Source organism: Corvus cornix, chromosome 11, assembly GCF_000738735.6.
Source record: "Corvus cornix cornix isolate S_Up_H32 chromosome 11, ASM73873v5, whole genome shotgun sequence".
Lineage (NCBI taxonomy): Eukaryota > Metazoa > Chordata > Aves > Passeriformes > Corvidae > Corvus > Corvus cornix.
The window spans coordinates 13,053,328-13,071,441 of NC_046341.1; the positions used below are offsets into that span (position 1 = coordinate 13,053,328).

The 18,114-nt window shown below is 43.1% G+C and overlaps 1 protein-coding gene across 5 annotated transcripts in view; it reads left to right on the forward strand.

Moving 5' to 3' along the window:
• The window catches only part of ZNF423 (zinc finger protein 423), a 229,371-nt gene extending 211,553 nt beyond the window's left edge, over positions 1-17,818 (forward strand). For all 5 annotated transcript variants that reach the window (XM_039558390.1, XM_039558391.1, XM_010396558.3 and 2 more), the window contains one exon: positions 17,173-17,818. In XM_039558390.1, coding sequence (XP_039414324.1) covers positions 17,173-17,202 — 30 coding nt within the window. In that variant the 3' untranslated portion in view covers positions 17,203-17,818. The remainder of the gene's footprint in view (positions 1-17,172) is intronic.
• The last annotated feature ends 296 nt before the right edge of the window (positions 17,819-18,114 follow it).

The following is an 18,114-nucleotide window of genomic DNA, read 5'->3' on the forward strand; positions in this document are numbered from 1 at the left end:
CCCATTGGCTAACACTGTGGCCTGTCTCCCGTCTCATTTTATTTTATGTGAAAAGCTAGCAATTTTCATATATCCATAAACAGGCATGAGCTGCTGCACAGAAATTGCACTCATTATATTAATAATGATTTACCATGAATGTCCTCCAGGGGCTTGATTTGGTCCACATCAAAGTCCTTGGGATTCTTTCTGCTGATTACAGCAGATCAAGCCCTAAGCAGGTTTTCTCTTTTTAAGTCTGCTTTTAATGTCAGCTTGATGTTAGATGTGCCTCCTGTAGAGGACTGTGACCTGCCCAGGCAAGGGGGCACCACAGTGAGCTGCCCCACAGTCAGATGTGACCCAGTGGGGGACACAAAAAAGCTGCTCTATACCTGGCCTCCCTGGGAGGGGGGGCAATGGGGAGCAACATCTCCAGCTGCTCATGCCACTGGTCCTTGGGGCCATCTGGGTACAGCAGTGTCCCCTGAAGCATGGAGGAGAATGAGAGCCTCTTGGCTTGGCTGGGAGCCACCTGCCCGCAGGCGAGTCTGCAGGGCTGAGTCCAAGGGCTCACTTCACCATCAATGGAGCACTGAAGAAAGACTTAAGCAATTTTAAGTCTGTACTCAGCCGTATCTCCAGCTCCTATTTGAAAAATGGGCTTTACCTACTTTCTGGGGGTTTAAGAAAGCTTACTTAAGTAGAACCAGCCCTATGTGCTTGCAACAATGCAGTATCTCAGTGTTTCTGGGCTCCAGTGTCCGTTCAGGCAGTGAGAGAAAGGCAATTCCGTAGTATCTTGATGAAGTTGCAGAAAATGTTTTTCCCTGAGACTGTGTGGATGGCAGGACAAACGGGACCTGAAATGTGCCTCTATTTCAAGGCAGGGCTTTCACTTGATGTAACTTTTACTGTATTTCAGGACTTACATGTGACTTAGATGGCAAACACCAAGAGCTTCTTACTGGAAACATACCATGACCTCTTTCTAAATTTCATACAAAGCACACACAAAATCATGTGTAGAATTAATTTCCTGCAAGTAACATCCTTTTATTTATTTAATAAAGATTTTTTTATCTTTGCATTTTGCTTGTTGATAGGCTTTTAAGAGTCTGTTACTTATTTTTCCTTCTTTTGTACTTTTATCTTTTATTTTTTTACTTTTTAGATTTTTAAAATGTTATTCCTCCTTTAAAGTTGTGAAAATGACCTAGTCAGTTATCCTAGCAGATTTGGCTAGCGTTTCTTAAAAAAATGTTGCTATGGTGCTTGGAGTATTGTTAAATTTTAATTATTAGTAGTTACAAAGCTAATAAATTACAAGACTACCAAAATCTATTCCAGCCATATTGCTGGGTTTCATTCAGACGCAGTCAGATAATTATGACTAACAATAATTAAAAATTAAAAGTGCTGTAGGCACATACCCATCGTGTTGAGTCTGCCTGCCTGAACGTTCTTTATGGACTGCAAAACCACAAGTTTTATCTGTGATCTGTTTTCACAGTAGGGAAGAGTTTTTACCTATTGAGTCTCTGGTTTTCAATGTGTGTGTTTAAATTCAGAGGAGGAGGAGGAATACATGGCTGTTTGCAAATTTAGGATTAGGAACAGGCTCTGATAGAGACCAAAGCTAGGAAACACCATTGTAGACTATGAGGGGCTGTTGCTGGGTCTACAGCAGCTGCAGTTGGGGTTCCATGCAGGAGATGCCAGAGGTTTTCTGGGCTTGACATTCACAGAGGTTACTGTAAGAGCAAGGGCTGTTCATGCTCATGTACCCATGTGTGATTTGTCAGCCAGCACCTTCTTCCCTTGCACCCAGGCAGGGGGTGTTTGCTGGGGCTGGGGCTGCCGTTGGAACAGTAATGGAATCCAGACTGTGTGGCCTCTTTGCGTGGCCACCTCTGCTGCAACAAAGGATGGTGCAGAAATTGTCAATTGCCCTGTGTGTGGCGTAGTGCCAGGGTGAAGCATTTTTTTCATTTGGAAAGATGGTTCTGACAAATATATTGCTGCATCTTTATCCTGTCTGAGGTCTCTTCAGCGAGAGGCAGAAAGATCTCTCACCTGAGATGAGGACATGTCTGGCACTGGAGCAGCATGGCCCATAACAAAAAACCCTCCTTCATTTCTTAAATATTAAGGGTGTTCTGTGGCTGGCCCTGGCTAACAGAGTGCTCACAAGTTTACAGTAACATGTGCAGAAAACCCAGCAGCCGTGCAGAGTGGAGGAAAAAAAGAAGGGAGCCAGGTGAAAGGCATCATTTTAGTCATTAATGCACTTAAGCGCACCCAAGTGTCAACATGTGTGATCAAGTGTAAGGAGGCATGTCGTTCCAATGTGGCAGTGCTGGCACACAGACGGGGCTTCCTCCAGCAGAGATGGCACTTGGATCCGCTGCTCAGGCTGCCCAGCTAAACCCGTCGTTGCCTGTCATCTATGCCCTAGGGCAAGGGTCCAACCAACTTTTGCGCAGGCACCATGCCATCCCAACAGATGGGCAGGAGTGTAAGCCGCCAAGAGACAATGTATATGCATCAATTGTGTTTATTGAAAGCACAATTCCTGGCTGGAAATGTTCAAATGTCTATTTTTTTTGAGATAAGGTGCCTTTAGTTAATGGGTATGGAAATGAAGCTTAGCTTTGAATTAATTACTTTATATAACCTTACAAAATATAATGCAGACATGAAAGTGTAAGATGTTCTGATTGTAGGGAGCTCTGTTAAAGGTCTGTCATGAAACAGAGTCCCCCCTAAAATTCACTCAAAGTGCCAAGGTGCTACTTGCCTCCAAGTACCAGAGCCCAAATTTTGTAGGTGCTGCACATAACTGTACTCTGGCTCAACACACAGTGATATGCAAGGAGCCAGCCTTGCACACTGGCAGGTTTACCTTTGCACACAGATGTCTAAGCTCACCTCCCCTCTTAGTGGTGGAAAACACTTTTACTTTTTGGGGCAATGAGGGTGATACATTAATCCAGACCAGAGCTAGACCAGTTTACACATCTCACTGAAGACATTTATTTTCCATGTGACAAAAAGACTGAAAAATCATATAATATGCTTTTATATTTGACAGCACTGCTGCTCACCAAAAAGGGTAAATTATGGAAGCATCCAGAGAGGATGCACACATTAAAGGGTGTTCCCTTCCCCTACTTGTTAGCTTTATTCAATTAAGACTTGTTAGTGTTCTTGAAAGATGTTCTTTGAAGACCCTTCTGAATATACAATTTGGTATTCATAAGAATTCAGGCATACTATATGTAAATAAATAAAGCAGGAATGTTGTACTTCCAGATACATTAATGCATTGCCATCCTCTTGGAAGCAGAGCACATGGGCTGTGTTAAACATCCATCCTGACCAAAAGGAGGAAGCACAGGAGAAGAAATGAGAAATGGATTTTCTTTCAGAAAGACCAGATTGCTCTCTCTGGTCTGGCAATAACAATTACTAATGACATTTAGAGAGAAATTAAGGATGAGAAATGCAAGTTGGCATTTCAGCAGTGCCAGTCAGTAACATTGCATCAGAGCTCACAGGAGAGATGAGAAAAAGTTTAGGGATGGAAAATTAATTTTGTTATGTCAACAATTAACAAATACCTTTTCTTCATTCTTACCACACTATCACAAATTACCACTGTGATAGTATTTAGAAGCTCCTCAAGTGAATGAAAATTTCAGCACTTTGAAGTCCTTATTTCTGGAGTCAAAAGCACAAGTTTATGTTTTGCTGTGTTTTTTTGAACAATGAATGATAGAAAGAGGTTCAGACTGACCAGGGAGGGAGCGCATGAGCTCTTGGATGTGTGTAGCAAGAAAATTCTGTGAATTCGCTCTGCAGATCTCTGTGGTTCTAATAACCATAAATGAATTAAGTTTACCAGCATGTTTTCTGAGGTTGCTTTTTCCTCTTTTGCAAAGTTGGAAAAGCAAGATTCAATAATATCCCCAGTTCCATGCAGAACAATTTTGGGGGAGCCAGATGTAAAGCCCTGGAAACCTCAGACCTTTTATTCCAAAGTCCTTCACATGTTCACAAGGTGACATCCCTGTCCCCATAGGGGAGTGGTAGGAAGCCCTGTTTCCTGCTGCTCTGTGTAGAAGCTCAGAGCACAGGGGCCATAAGCTGTGGGGTTGTGAGCGTGGCCATGGCACAGCTGGCTGTGTAGGAACAGTGTCCTCAGGGACAGCACAACCGGCTACTGCTGCTCGGCCCTACCGGGCTGGGTAGCACATGACTTTGTAAGCAGGGCAGAGTCCTTAAAATAGAAACAGAACACTTGTGTAATATGTAGACAAATATTTTTCTTTTTCTTTTGTTTTCTTGCTGAAATGTCTTGTCAGAGATTTTCTTTGCTGGTGGGAAGATTTCTCTGATCCAGCCCCTTTGATTTTCTCTTGCTGTAGTATCTGCTGTGGAGCATAGTTTGGGGTCTGAGCACAGATTAGCTCCGTTGCCTCCTGTAAGTGTCGCTAGCATCCAGAGGAACTGACTGTTTTTGAAAGGAAGAGGGATGCTGCACTGGAAAGGGCAGAGCATAAGCGTTATTTAAAGAAAATAGTGGAGCTTGATCAGCCTCAGTTTTAAAGAGCTCATCGAGGGTGCTGTACAGCATCCTTTTGAAAGTTTAGTCTCTTCGTTTGCTTGCAAAGACCAAAATGCTTGTCCAGACATAACAGTATATGCCTGAGTGTTTTCACAAGAAATGTCTAGATCATTAAATATAATAGGTCTCAGCTGCAGTTTTGATCACTGAAGCATGCACACAATTCATCACAGCAAATTAGGTACGTCTTTGTAACTTATCTTTCTGCAATTTGCTGGCACTTCTAGAGAGCTGAAACTTATATTGGATGTGCTGCAGAAGCCATTTCAGATAAAATATTCTGTGTTTATTGTTAGAGAACAAGGATTCCCTAATAACAAAAACATGGAGCAGTGTATGTTTCTGTTCCTGCATCTTGCAGAACCAGCAGTAGTACCAGCAGAGATCCCCAGCCACATTCATTATTTATATATTTCAGTGAATTTCTTGTCTGCAGTAAAAGAGATATAAGCTTCAACATCAGTCTGTGCCAAATTTTATCCTAAAGCCCATTCAGAAACCTGAGGCAGACATGGTTCTCAATCATTACACAGCCCATTTATCTGATTGGAGTTTTGTCCTCTCTGCCTTGCTGAAATGTTGTGTGTTCTTTAAAAGCTGAGTTTGACCTTTGGAAAGAAAAGGCATTTGCTATTTTAATTTTAGTGGTTTTTTTTAGAGAAAACCTGAACCTACTTAAATGGAAATTGGCATTCAAAAGCAGCAGAGTTACTGAAAAGCATTTACTTTATTACTAGAAGAGAACAGACGCTAGTGTACTCGAAAATTACATTTCAGTGGATTCATCAGTTTCAGTCACTAGTTAGTCTGTGAACAGATGGATATATTTGTAACAGTTAACAGGAATTTATACCCTGGAATTTTGCATTTGCCTTAAGAGCACTGCTATCTTAGTTGCTGTCTCGAAGTGTTTGGAGATGCATTTTATTCTTCTGAAAAAAGTTATGTTTTTTTCTAATTGCAGAGATTTCTTACATCATAGAAAGCGCCTCAGCTTTCAGAAATGTGAATGATATATAGCTTCTATGGAAGGAAAATGTTGTAAAAGAATCCCCAGTACAGCTGCTGCAGAAAAAATAAACATCTCGGCCTAAACCTAGATAAACCCCTGTGGACTGAGAAAATAATTTTCAATAACCAGATAGTTTTAACTCTATGTATGAAGGTAGTAATCACAGTCATCACCTGTATTTGCATCTAGGGTCTGCCACAGTCTAATTGCTTGTCTCTTTCTACCCTTGCCCCCCCTAAATTTTAAGGCTACTGGTTAACTGAGCAATGCATTAAGCACTCCATCTCCAAAATGGAAAGAAATACTGCCCTAGCCTCTACCATGTGGCATCTTTAGGTTTCAGGGATTTCGTTTAAATCTGAAATTTATGTCCAGGAGAAATAAATTATTAGATTGTAAAAGCAGCTGGGGAGGGAGTAAATATAGTCTCTTTTGTCCTCTATATCATTTCCCCAGGAAGATAATAAATGTGTGGCAAGCGTCTTGTGTTTCCTCGGTCATACAAATGTTGTGTGTGTGCTGTATTTCAGATGTGAAGCCTAGACTCCAGACAGGAAATCCTGGAGTGATACTGTACTGCTGTTGCCTACTGCTGTGGTGCTGGTGGAGGCCCCATCACTTTTGCTGCTAGAAGGAATTTGAAAAATCATTTCATGAAGAAATTTAAAAGGCCTTGCATGTACCCCTGATCTCCTGAGTAAGAGATTTAGGGTGTAATCCTAGGGTTTATCTCCTCAGCCAGTGAAAGGCAGCAGGAGCAGTGGTTCCAGCTCTGGCTGCTGTAGAGAGCTGAGGACAGGGGTCCTGCCCTGTGACCCCTTCCCAAGGGCCAATTTTCCCAGGGGGATTTTAAAGACTGTAAGAGTGACTCCTGCTAATTCCTCCCTGCCTTACCTGTTCTCATTCTTCTGTGAGCTCAGATACATGGAACAAGCGTGATGAGTGGCCAGGAAAAAAACGGGGTCTGAGAACAGCAAAAGGATGAGGAATTGTTAGAAAATCAGCGGTCTACTTGCTTTTCTGCACCTGGCTGTGTGTATAGGGCTGTCACTGCCTGCACCTCCATGCTCTTGTCAGGAAGGCTGTCAGTATTCTCAGTCCAGCTTACTCTCAGGGATGTGAAAACAAGCCTGGAACACTCCTTCTGTTGTTCCTTCCAGAGAAGTATATTCAATCATATACTATTGCTTGCCTAATTATACCCCACTTTAACATTGTATTTTGAGAGTAGTTTTATACCTCCCTTTGACCAGAGGAGAAAGGAAAAACAATTTAGAATACAGCTTCTGTTCAGGTTGTGCCTGTTCTGCTTATGTAAAATGAGAATGGGGATGGGAGTGTTTGGTGCAGGGCTGGGTGCACATGTGCAATGACGCGACCTGGGCTGTGGCCGCCAGTGGACAGATTGTTAATGTTCCCTTCCTGTTTCATGCTAATGGAATAACTTACAAGATACTAAACTGTCTATCCTCAGTGAGGTGATGGAGCTTTGTTGGAAAAATGTAGATGATGGAGCGAGATGGTACAAGCTGATGGGATCGGTGTAGAGACCACTCGTGGCTCTGTGCAAGGTCAGCTTGGGTTCAGCGAGGCTCTGTCACCCCAACGCTGCATGAGCCAGACCAGATTTGGCAGCAGCACTCCTGAGCTTATCACTCAGCTGTGCTTCAGCTGATACACTGCAGAGTGTCTTGTGTGTCTTCTGTGCCACATCCTGGGCAGGCAGTATGGACACCCAGAGGTCACCTCCGTGCAGAGCCTGTCCACAGAACAGTTTTGCACCGAGCAGGAACAGCCAAAGCAGCGCCCACACTGTGCCAGCCCTGGGGGAGAGCTCCTGCCTGACCACCCAGCCTCCTCATTTGTTTCTGCTGCGCAGTTAAACCTGAATAAATTGCCAGGGGCATTGAGGTTTGGCTGTGTATGGCATATCTGTCATTGGTGCGTTACATTATTGTGTCTCCAAAAGGAGCAGTGAGGTTGTTCAGAACATATTTACTTCTGAAAAATGTGTCCTCCTTTGGGGCCAGCACATGCTCTTAGTCTTTGCATGAAATCAGGATTGTTTAAAACGTGGCATCTTGCTGTTTAAAAGGCAGACTTTCCTGAGACCAGTGACACTGTTGTAATGGAGTAGCAATGGCTGGAAAATCCCATTTAACCCAGTTGTTTTGCACACATACCACAGCAATGTTGCCTTGCTGTTTTGTCTTATGATGTCTTGGAGGAAATTTCTCATGTTGGTGATATTTTGGCCCCTCTTTTACTTAGAAGAAAAAATTTGGCACGACTCTTTCACACTCCTAGCTCCTCCAGGGTTAATTCCTGGAGGCAGTGGGCAGTGGGCTGAGCACAATCCTGTCTGCAGATTTCTGCTCTGCTGGTGGCATCTACGCTAATAGGGCAGCATGTAAAGCACTTCTGTAACTATGGCCTTGCTATTTTATAGCAGAGCCACTTGCATTGGAGGATTTTTATTCCCCTTTTGAAATTAGAAACCAGCAATAACAACCATTATGTCCAAGGCAACAGGTCACCAACCAGCAGTTTTGTCAGCCCGAGCAGTGTGTGGGTGCCACATGACAGGAATATTTATCTGCCTCTAAGAAAAGTGTATCCATAACACAAGGTGATACAATTTGTCAGCTCAGTATTCCATTAGAGGGAATTTCACTTTAGTTGCTGCTTCTTAAAGGAATTACTGGTCAAAGGGCTGTGATCCTGCTGTGAGCAGGCACTGCTTGTATTAAGTCTGGCTGTCCACACTTCCTTCCTTATTTGGCCCAAGGAACTTCAGCTGCAGCTCCCATCATTCAGAGGAGGATGTTGCCTGTTATGAATGTGAGACCTGCCCCTCTTATAGTTTGCATTAAAATTCACAGTTAAGACTGAAACTGTTTGTTACCAGTTCTTAACACCAGGAATACCTAGCTGGTGCAGGAAAAAAAGCAACAAAAAGTAATCAGATGGTGTTCAGTGACCCTTGCCATACTAGAGAACATCAGAGTGAGTTTTAGGTTCAACTCAGTTTCCTGGATTTTGTTGAGTCATATTCCTGTGGAAACAGTCACTCAGTGAAACTTTGCCCCATGCATTTTAATTTCTAAAGGTGCTATGTAAAGCATTTCCCTTTTGCTCTAAGTATATTTTGAAAAGACACTGTCCTGATCCTATAATAAAGACCCAACCAGGATTAATTTGGTGTTTAGAGGAGTCACAAAGTGTTCCATAATGATGACTCCAGCCCTCACAGAAATGAGCAGTTAACTGGCTTCTGTGATATGATTTACCTTAGATCAAGGCGGGATTAAAGAGATAAGACTTGGATTGGTGTCTAAGAAATAAACAATTCATGCTTTTGAGAGGAAAACCTAAGTATTCTTGGAAAATGGCTTACCTCTTGAAAATGATTTTGACGTTGCTTCCCTGAGAAGGACCCGTAAGTAGATACAAACAGGTCAGCACTGGGGTGTGCACTGGGGTTTTTGGTATAGCACAGGCAAAGGAGTGTCCCTGTGGGCAGGAGATGCTTTCTCTGATTATTGTGGCTTAGGTTTGAAAACGGACTGGAAATGGGTGTTTGCATTCTTGAGGACCGCTTTGGAGGGTCACTTCAAAGCCAGGCACGGTGCGTTTGTGCTGCTGCATAGCGGGTTTGTGACACGCCGTGGAGGTGCAGGGTTAGGTTAAAGCACCAAGTGTTGTCAGCAGAGTGCTGTACTGGGATCCTGCAAACCATCTTCTGCTCTTGGGATCAGAAATGGCTCTGGAATCCAGTCAGGGAGTAACAGTGGGGCTGAAAGAGGAGTGAAGGAATTCTAAAAGTATTATGGTTTCATGCACTTCTGACAACAGTAATTAAATTTGTCCCTCTTGCTTTATATTTAGGAATTGTAAGGTTCTTCCCTCGGCTTATTTTTGATCTTGTGCATGGCATACTGGAGACTACAAGTTACAAGGATGCTGATAAATTTGCATTTCTGAGTGAAATTCTCAGGAGCATGCAATCCCTCAGGACAGGTATTATTAGCTCCCCAGTTTCATTGGGTGCCTCAGTGAATCACGGTGTGTTTACAGCTAGTTTCTCTAACACAAGACTCTGGTTATCTCTTAATAATGTATTCCTCTGTGTTTTTTATTTCCAAAGTGCTGTGGTAAGAAGATTTTCCCAAAGGCTTCAGTTTGCTTTTGTGCTTCAGCATTTTACCCAGTGTTTTTGGAAGAAGTGTATAGACTTTTCGGTGAGGCATTTAATAGAATACAAGAGGCTATGCCACGCTTAGGCTGCATTTGGAGTTGACTTGTAATAGGCTCAACTTGGTTTATTCTGAGGTTTAGAGAAGAAAAGGGATAGCAGATCTAGAAGACTGATGACACAAAATCATTAGTCTCAAGTGGAAAGGGGAAAGCATGTTAGGTGAGTTGTCAAAGTCTGATTAGGACTAAACAACCTGAATTAGAAGAGGAATTAAATTCATAAATCATCTAATAATCCTTAGCTGGTGTGAGAAGAAGCTGGCACTGGGTAAAATAACTCCAAGAAAGGTATTTGTATAGAAAGGTAATTTTTCAAGCCAGAATAACACAGAAACGCCTATCAAAATTCAAGACTGGATTCAAATGGGCAGAAGCAGTGTAATATGGAGCTGAGGCTGAGGCAGTGCGGCGCTGGGCGCTGCAGCCGGCAGTGCAGCCGGCCCAGTGCAGAACAAAGGCCGGCCGGGGCGGGGACGCCGGGGCTCTGCACACCCACACCCGGCAGCTGCGGTTTGGGGTCGGAACGTGCCGGCCACGGGAAAAGAGTTATTAAGAAAGAGCAGTCAGCATTTAGTCAGTCACGTGTGGAACGGCTTTTTCCCCCTGAAAATGCTATGAATTCTGTCCCCTTTGACGCCAGATGAAGTGCCAGCTCCTGGACGCCCGAGGAGCTGGGCAGGTTTCTGGGGCTGACTGAGGGGGTCCCCCGGGTAAGTGGGCAGTAAGGGAGGCTGCTCATCCTCCCCAGTGGGTACAGAAACCCCAGGGGTGCCAGGGGGAGCTCGGTCCTGGCACAGGTAAGTGTTTCCGTGTCCCAGTAGCAGCGAAAAGTGCATTTACCCCCGGAGTAATAACGTGCAAGCGTCAGAGTAACTCAGAAGCCGCTATTTCCATTGGAAACAGGCAACTTCACTTTTCAGCCAACACCAAACCTCCAGGCATATTTTCTTAGACACTCAGAATGATTTCTATTTTTTTTTTTCCTGGTTCAATAACTTGTAAAGGACAGCTTTCTACCTGCATTTGTAGAAGTGCCGTCTCAAAGTGTGCTGACACAGGGACTGACTGACGTATGGCAAGTTATCAGATGCTCAGAGATGAAGGAAGCAGTAACACAGGCAGCCGTTGCCTTTCACAAAGGATGTGCCACCTCTCGTTTGCCTCTACCTCCATTTCAAGTGACTCTTCAAATAAAGAAGGGACATGTGAACCTGTCTTGCCTGACAATTTTTTTTTTTATTGCATACCATGATAACTTGGAGTTCACTTCTTACAAGTATTTTCTGTAGTGGGTGAAATACCAAGGGAAAGTAAAGAGGTAATACTGGGCTGCCTGGAAAACTATGATCTAAACATACAAATGTCACTGGGTGAGAGTTACCTGAAACAACTGGAAGGGCAATTAACACCTGGTTTTATGGGAAACATTGGTTACCACTATCAGTTTAATGAAGTGTATTAACTAAATTGTGTTCTGAGTATTCATTCAGCCCTGTTTATGGCACACTCTTGAGTACATTTACTGTTTGTCAGAAGTGCAAACTAGTGAACATATGAGGCTTTAAGACAGGCCATCTGTTAGTCTTAGACCCTTGGATAATTGTCAAACAGTTCTAAAAATAAGCACATAGAAACTGCAAGGGGGTGCAAAGGTGATTTTTCTTTAGAGTCTGATAGCAAAGGGAAAGTAGTAACCAGAAATTACAATTAAAAATAAATAGTTTTATGCTGCAAAGCAAGCTTGCTCTCCTTTCTTTTTTTCTTTCTCCTTCCTTTCCCACCCTCCTCTGTAAGTGTGCCTTTTTTTTTTTTTTAATTTAGTTTTTTCCACTTGCTCTTCTGGGTCATGGCATCCCTTGAATGCCTCTCCAGTTTAGGATTAGAGCAGCACCAATTTAAGGCTCACAGCTTTCTGTAGAGAGCATAATCTCCAATGGCTAAAGCAAGGGTCGTCTTGTGTCCTCTGCCTAAAGTAATCCCTTTATAAAGTCAAGGCGTAAAGATTTTTTTTTTATGGATTGCTGCTAGAGGCAAGTGGTACCTGTGCACATATATGTGTGTGCTTATGGATATGTAATGAGTAATAACAGCTGAGAGATTTATTTTTGGACCAGTTTGAATTCAAAAGATGCAAAACATTAAAAAAGATTGCTGCAGATGGTATTTCATAAATATTTAGACACTCTGACTTCTGTGTGTAGCAATTTGGAGGTTTTGTTTTGTCTTTTTTTATATATATGTTCAAATGTGAGACAAACTTTTGCTTCAAGTCAATGCCTGAATCTGAGGTTTAGTTTTTGTCTGGCAAGCTGTGCATGTTGGCAGTCAGTGGAGGCATCACTTCTCTGTTCCCCAGCCTTGCTTTGTAAAGGGAAAAGGAGAGAGAATGAGGAGGGGACACAGCCCCAATGATGCCCAGCCATGACCCCAATCTCTGGTCTTGGAGTCAGACAGTGCCTGAAGGGGTGATGGAAACCTGGACAGAAAGGTGGGGAGAGGTAGGGAGAGAAACTATCTGGGCTCTTACTTGGTCTGGAGGACCTCCCACATTCTGGGAAAAAATATTGGGTTTGATAGGTCACCCAATGGCTAATTACCAGTTAATTTTCATGTTGGCTGATTGTCACATTAATCTATTATCTACATAATTCGTATTGACATTATTTGAGGAATGGTTTCTGTTCATTTCAATGACATTTGGAAGGGGGGAGAGAGGTTTTGTAGCCTTTCATCACAGTCCCAGACTCTGTGTAACACTGCAGAAGGCTTATGAATTTCACCTGAGGGTGGTGGGCATCACCAGCCTTGTTAGGCCATTTCTTAACCTTTGTATAACATATGGTGTTGTAGGGGTATATGCTCATGCACATAGACAGTGTAGCTGTAAAAAAAAAATGTCTAAATCCATAACAGATGCACAATGGCACTAAAGACTGGATGTGTTTTGGCCCCAAACCATTATCACACCCCTCACGGTTGCATTTTATTTTTTTCACCTGCTCCTGTGTAGTACACCTGTGACTTGCTGGCAGTGAGTGTCAGTGCAGTGTGGGAGACTCCCAGCTTGACTGCCTGGCTTGGAGCTTCGCTCCATCATGTGCTGTTTTTTGTGTGTGTGTGTTTTTTCTCCTGATTTTTATATAGCTTGTAAGAGTTCTTTGAACTGCTATAAGTGATCATCTTTCAAGCCTGATGCTTTCCTTCTTGACACAGAGGTCTGAAAATGGAGATTGTCATGCCAGTGTTTTCATAATCATGCATGTAAAAAACCAGAGAAATATTCATTGTGGATGTCCTGCATAAATGGCTTGATCTGCATCCAGAGGGCAGGCAGGGGGTGTCTCCAGGGAAGATCTGGAGAGCAATCAGTATCTACATGGACAATAATCAACCATTCTTTGAAATCTTTTTATTTCCTGCAAAACCCGTCGCCCAGCTCCTCGATCACAGACACTTCCATAAATGGTTCATTTGGGGATTGTGCAGCCAGCAGAAAATTCCACTTAAACACTGCAACAGCACCAAGTCTTGGGGTAGTTGCATTTTTCTCATTGACGTAGCTAATGGAATTGCTATCCATTTAGCATGATTATTAAGAAACGAAGAGATTTTCCAACCTTGTCCTATAAATAAGCTGTGACTTACTTGATCTTGACAGGTGACTTAGTGCTGCTGTAGAGTTTTCCAGCTGCAATAATGTCTCAGAATGATGTATTCAGTGGGGTATCAGCTGTGAGCCGTGCGTAAACCAGGGGGTCTAACAGGAGCTGGGAGGAACCATTTTTCCTGTTCAGCTTCCAAATGATGTCGTGCCTCCTGCTGGTCCCAGACGGGCACGTGTATGGATGGCTTTGGAACCGGTAGGCATGTGCACACACACACGAGTGTTCCTGGAGGGCCTGCATTTTTGTGGCTGCTCTATTTTCCTTTGGAAACCACCATTAAGTCTTTTCTTTTTTTTTTTTTTAAACTATAATTTCTGGAGTTTAAAAATCACACTTGAGCTGTTTTCAGCCAGCCCACCCTCCTGGAAGGGTGGGTGAAGTTTCCTAAGGCTGCTTAGGTAGAAGCACTCCTGTAGTATCCCATGTTTCAAAACACTCACTCCCTTCTGGTCTTAATTGTTTCCTTCTGCTGCCTGGAACAGCCCAGTGGCCTTATTGGGGTCAGAACTGTTCCTGCTAAGGCACAGGGCATTCTTAATGCCAGGATTTACTTGATTTTCAATTGCTGCAAAAGTCTGGTCAACCAGGGGAATTTTCTGTGTCTGGGCACACAAAGAAGTACCTAATAAAGGTATTTGAAAAACTATGGGTCAAATATACAAAATGCACGTGTGAGAGGAGATGCATAAGCCCTGAATGCCTCAGATGCTTTCTGACATCTGCAGAGCACAATTCCAATGATCTGCAGATGCACGGGGCACAGGGAGCAGAAGCAAGAAGATAAGACATGACAATTGCTAGTAATAGGAGACAGGTTGCCAGACTGTGTTTTGGAAGGCATGTTTTTTGTGGTCTGAAATACATTTTAGTAGGTGAGAAACCTATATGAGTGGCAGAGAACATAGGCTATCGTGGGACTTTCGAACACACACAGTGGTGGTTATGCAGCCTTCACCCAATGTTCACTGGCACCTGCGTGTGCAGGACTTGGCATTTGTGCACATGGCTTGAGCAGGATGTGGTCAGAAAGGCACGGGAAGGATGCAGTGCACACAGGCTCTCATTTCCATCGGCATTACAGACCTGTTTGTGAGGCCCTGTGTAAAACGTGGCTCTATCTATTAACTGCATGGTCCAGGCACTAGCCAGCATATTGATTGTCAGTAATGCATGCACGGGGAATAAATGGTACATTCCCAAGATACTAAGACAAAATCAAGATTTGCATATGAAAAATGTAATTTTTTTTAACTCCTAGCCCTATGGCACAGCTGTTTCTCAGCTCCTGCCTGATCCAGCTCTGAATGGCTGCAGTATATGAGTACAATCTGCTTGTTTCTTTGACAAACTCTGTTCACAAATCCAGTGTATTCCTTGTATTGGGAGTGTTCAGAACATGTTATTAGCTGATGTTTGAGGAGGGAGGGCTCACAATAAAAGCTTCATTATCAGATTTAGAGCCACATACCATTCCTTTATTGACCTGCCTGGTGTAATCAATGCAGCAGCCACACAAGTTTGAAATCATGCTCCCAGACTGTAGGCCGTGCGTCATGCATCCAGTGCTGATTGTGCATTATCTTTTAAATGACACTGCCTAACTAAGTATGGATTTGTCTACCACGAATAGCCCTTCTTTCAATTTGAAGATGGTAAACCTTTTGGGTTTTTTATTGATATTCAGGATGACCTAAAAATAGAATTGTAATGAAGTGCACAAGGAAAGGCCATTGTTAAAATGCTGAGGAGTGTGTGAGCACAGAGGAGTCTGTGTATTCTTTTACATTTTCATGCTTCCCCAGCTAGGTTCAGTGGGCAAGCTTCTTGTCAGTGCTGCCATTGTGTGTGCAGGGCTCCATCCATCCTCCTCCATAAAGTCATTGTTAGACTTGAGAATAATATCCAGCCCTGCAAAGGTCATTCCTTCTTAAGGCCAGGAAAATTTCCATGTACATCAAAGGAAAAAGCCATTGGATTTTGTGTTTGGTGATGTTAAATTGTCTAAAAGCAAAGCAGTTCCAGCTGTCATTTCACGAATTTCTGATGTGTGGTTCTGCATATTCAGTGTCACAGGCAGGGGTGTGCTCAGAGGGCCAGTGCTTTCTGAAGCAGTGACTTTATGATTTCCCCAGCTGGTATTTCGCTCACAAGGGCTCCATCCGTGGTGCGGCCGCTGCCGCCCCGCTGCCCCTCGGGCCGCTGTCGCCGCCCGGCCCGGCCCGGCCCGGCCCCGCTTCCCGCGCAGCCCAGCGCCCGCCCGGGCACCGCCGAGAACTTTGGCCGGGATTTGGGAACGCAGCAGCGCTTCTGACACCTGGTGGTCGCGGTTTGGGAGTGCACGGGCCAGAAACGCTCCTGCTGCAAACGGGGTCACCGCCGCCGGCCCCGCATCGCCCGCCGCCCATCCGCTCTTTCCACGGGCGATTTCCATCAGGGACATGTCATCTCTGGATAAAGCGGGGGACTGCTCTTTTATCCTGATCACAATGTAGCTGTGGATAGTGTAGAAGGACCAGATGATTTATGAAAAGTTAAAATATCTTACTTTATTTTAAAGCTTCATCACTGTAAATAAATAATTAGATTCAAAATTCATTTTGTGTTTAAAAACTTATTCTTCAAGCTGGCAGAATTGCCCGTCTCTGTTATTAGGCAGATGGAGACTAGGGAAATTGCCTAGGCTTGAAATAGCACAAATGAATTTTTATATTTGGGGATGCTGGGGACTCAGCTCAAGAAAACCTCACCATGAAGCACTTCTCTAGTTGCTCAAATAATTGGATAATCATACAAATAAATCTAAGCTTATGTGTAGGACTGGGGTTTTAGTCAGAACACAAAATGTAGGTGAATTGGTACTACTCTAAAAATATGCTTCCAAGGTTGGCTCCATGATTTATTGGCTCCCACACAAAATGGCAGGACAGGTCAGCATCCTCTGATGTGAGATACTGTGATGACATTGAGGCTATTACAAATCTACCAAAAGGAAAAAAGGGAACAAAAGAGACTAAACTGCTGAAAGTAAATGTGTAGAGAAAAGTACATTCTTTAAAGAGCTTTAACTTCTGGGTTACATGTCCAGCCTTTTTTCTGCTGGGAATATTACCCTGGTGCCTGAGCTGGCAGTTCAGCTGTTATTGCCGAAGTATTTCTTGGACTGAGAAGTGTGTGTCACAATCTGGTGTCTCTTGCTGCCAGTACTTGCACCCGGTACTAGTGAGAATAAAAGAGTAAAATATGGCAAGGGTTCCCTCACGATTCAGATTTTTTTTTTTAATTGTTACAGTGAAGGGAATCCCTAAAGGCAGTTTTTTTGCCCGTGAAGTTACCATTTTCTTTATATGTCTTGAAAGGAGAAAAAAAAAAAGGAAACCTTCATGACTATACTTGGCTTGTAGCATTTTTTTTCTAAGTTCATGCCAGCATTAACAGATCTGTCAGAACAAAGCAAATATGTCATATTGGCAGCTGTTACTTATGAGTACTTTTTCTTTATTGCATTTTGTTTTGTAATAATTGAGAAGCTTTTATGTTGAGCTCTGCATAAATGGTACTGAGTGGGAGGGTATGGGCATGCTTTCTATTATTCTGCCCCTCATGCATGTCTCCTTTTTTCGTCTTTCCAGAACCACACATTGAGCCAGCACGCACAGTGAGCCACTGGCACTACAGGACACCTCTCTGCAGAAGACTTGACGGTGGCACAGTGGGGAGGACCATTTGAACATTACATCCAATCAAAGTGTCATTTGCAACCCAGATGTAAAACTCTAATGATTTGGCCATGAGGCGCTGCTATTATAAGCAGCTGGAAATGAATATTAATGGAAGAGATTAAAAGTATTCCATGCTCAGTATTTTTTATTGTCCTGCTTCAGCTAGTGTACTTTAGAGCTTCTGCTTCTGACTGAATTTATAGTGTTAGATAAATCCGCTTTGATGCTGTTGCCCTTTGTTGCTTCTTGTATTATATTGATAGTTAAAGACTAGGTGTGATTTTTTTCTTTTTTGTTAACTGCTTTTTAATTGCAATTTTAGGTAACTGTGCATTGTGATGTGATTGCTTGGCTATTGTCTGAATATTTCTTTTTAATTTTTTAATTAAAGACTAATGCTTTGATTGGATTTGCCAGTTCACCGGACAGTGATTAAAACTATGTAATGAATATAATCGGTTTCAGTGCAACTGGATGGTCTGCTTTATAAATGTGACTTAATCTGATTGCAATAACTAGTACAGTTCAATAAAGGGAATACGTGAGCTTAGCGTCAGAGCTTGTCTGTCTGTCAGTGCCCACTGCATTGCTGCTGCTGTGGCTGAATCTCAGTGATCGCTCACCTGATGGCACAGAGCACTCTGCAGCCCAGGAGGAGGGAAGATTGGGAGAAAGCAAAAGCCATGGTTCTGTGTCTGGCATTGTGTTTGCTTCTGGATGTACCTCCCTTGCTCCACGGTAGGTTGAGGTGAGGTAAGAACATGTACTATGAAAAGGTATTGCTATCTTATAATACCCATTAATTTTTAATTTTTAGTTTGTTCAGCAAGAATGGAGGGACCTGACCTATAG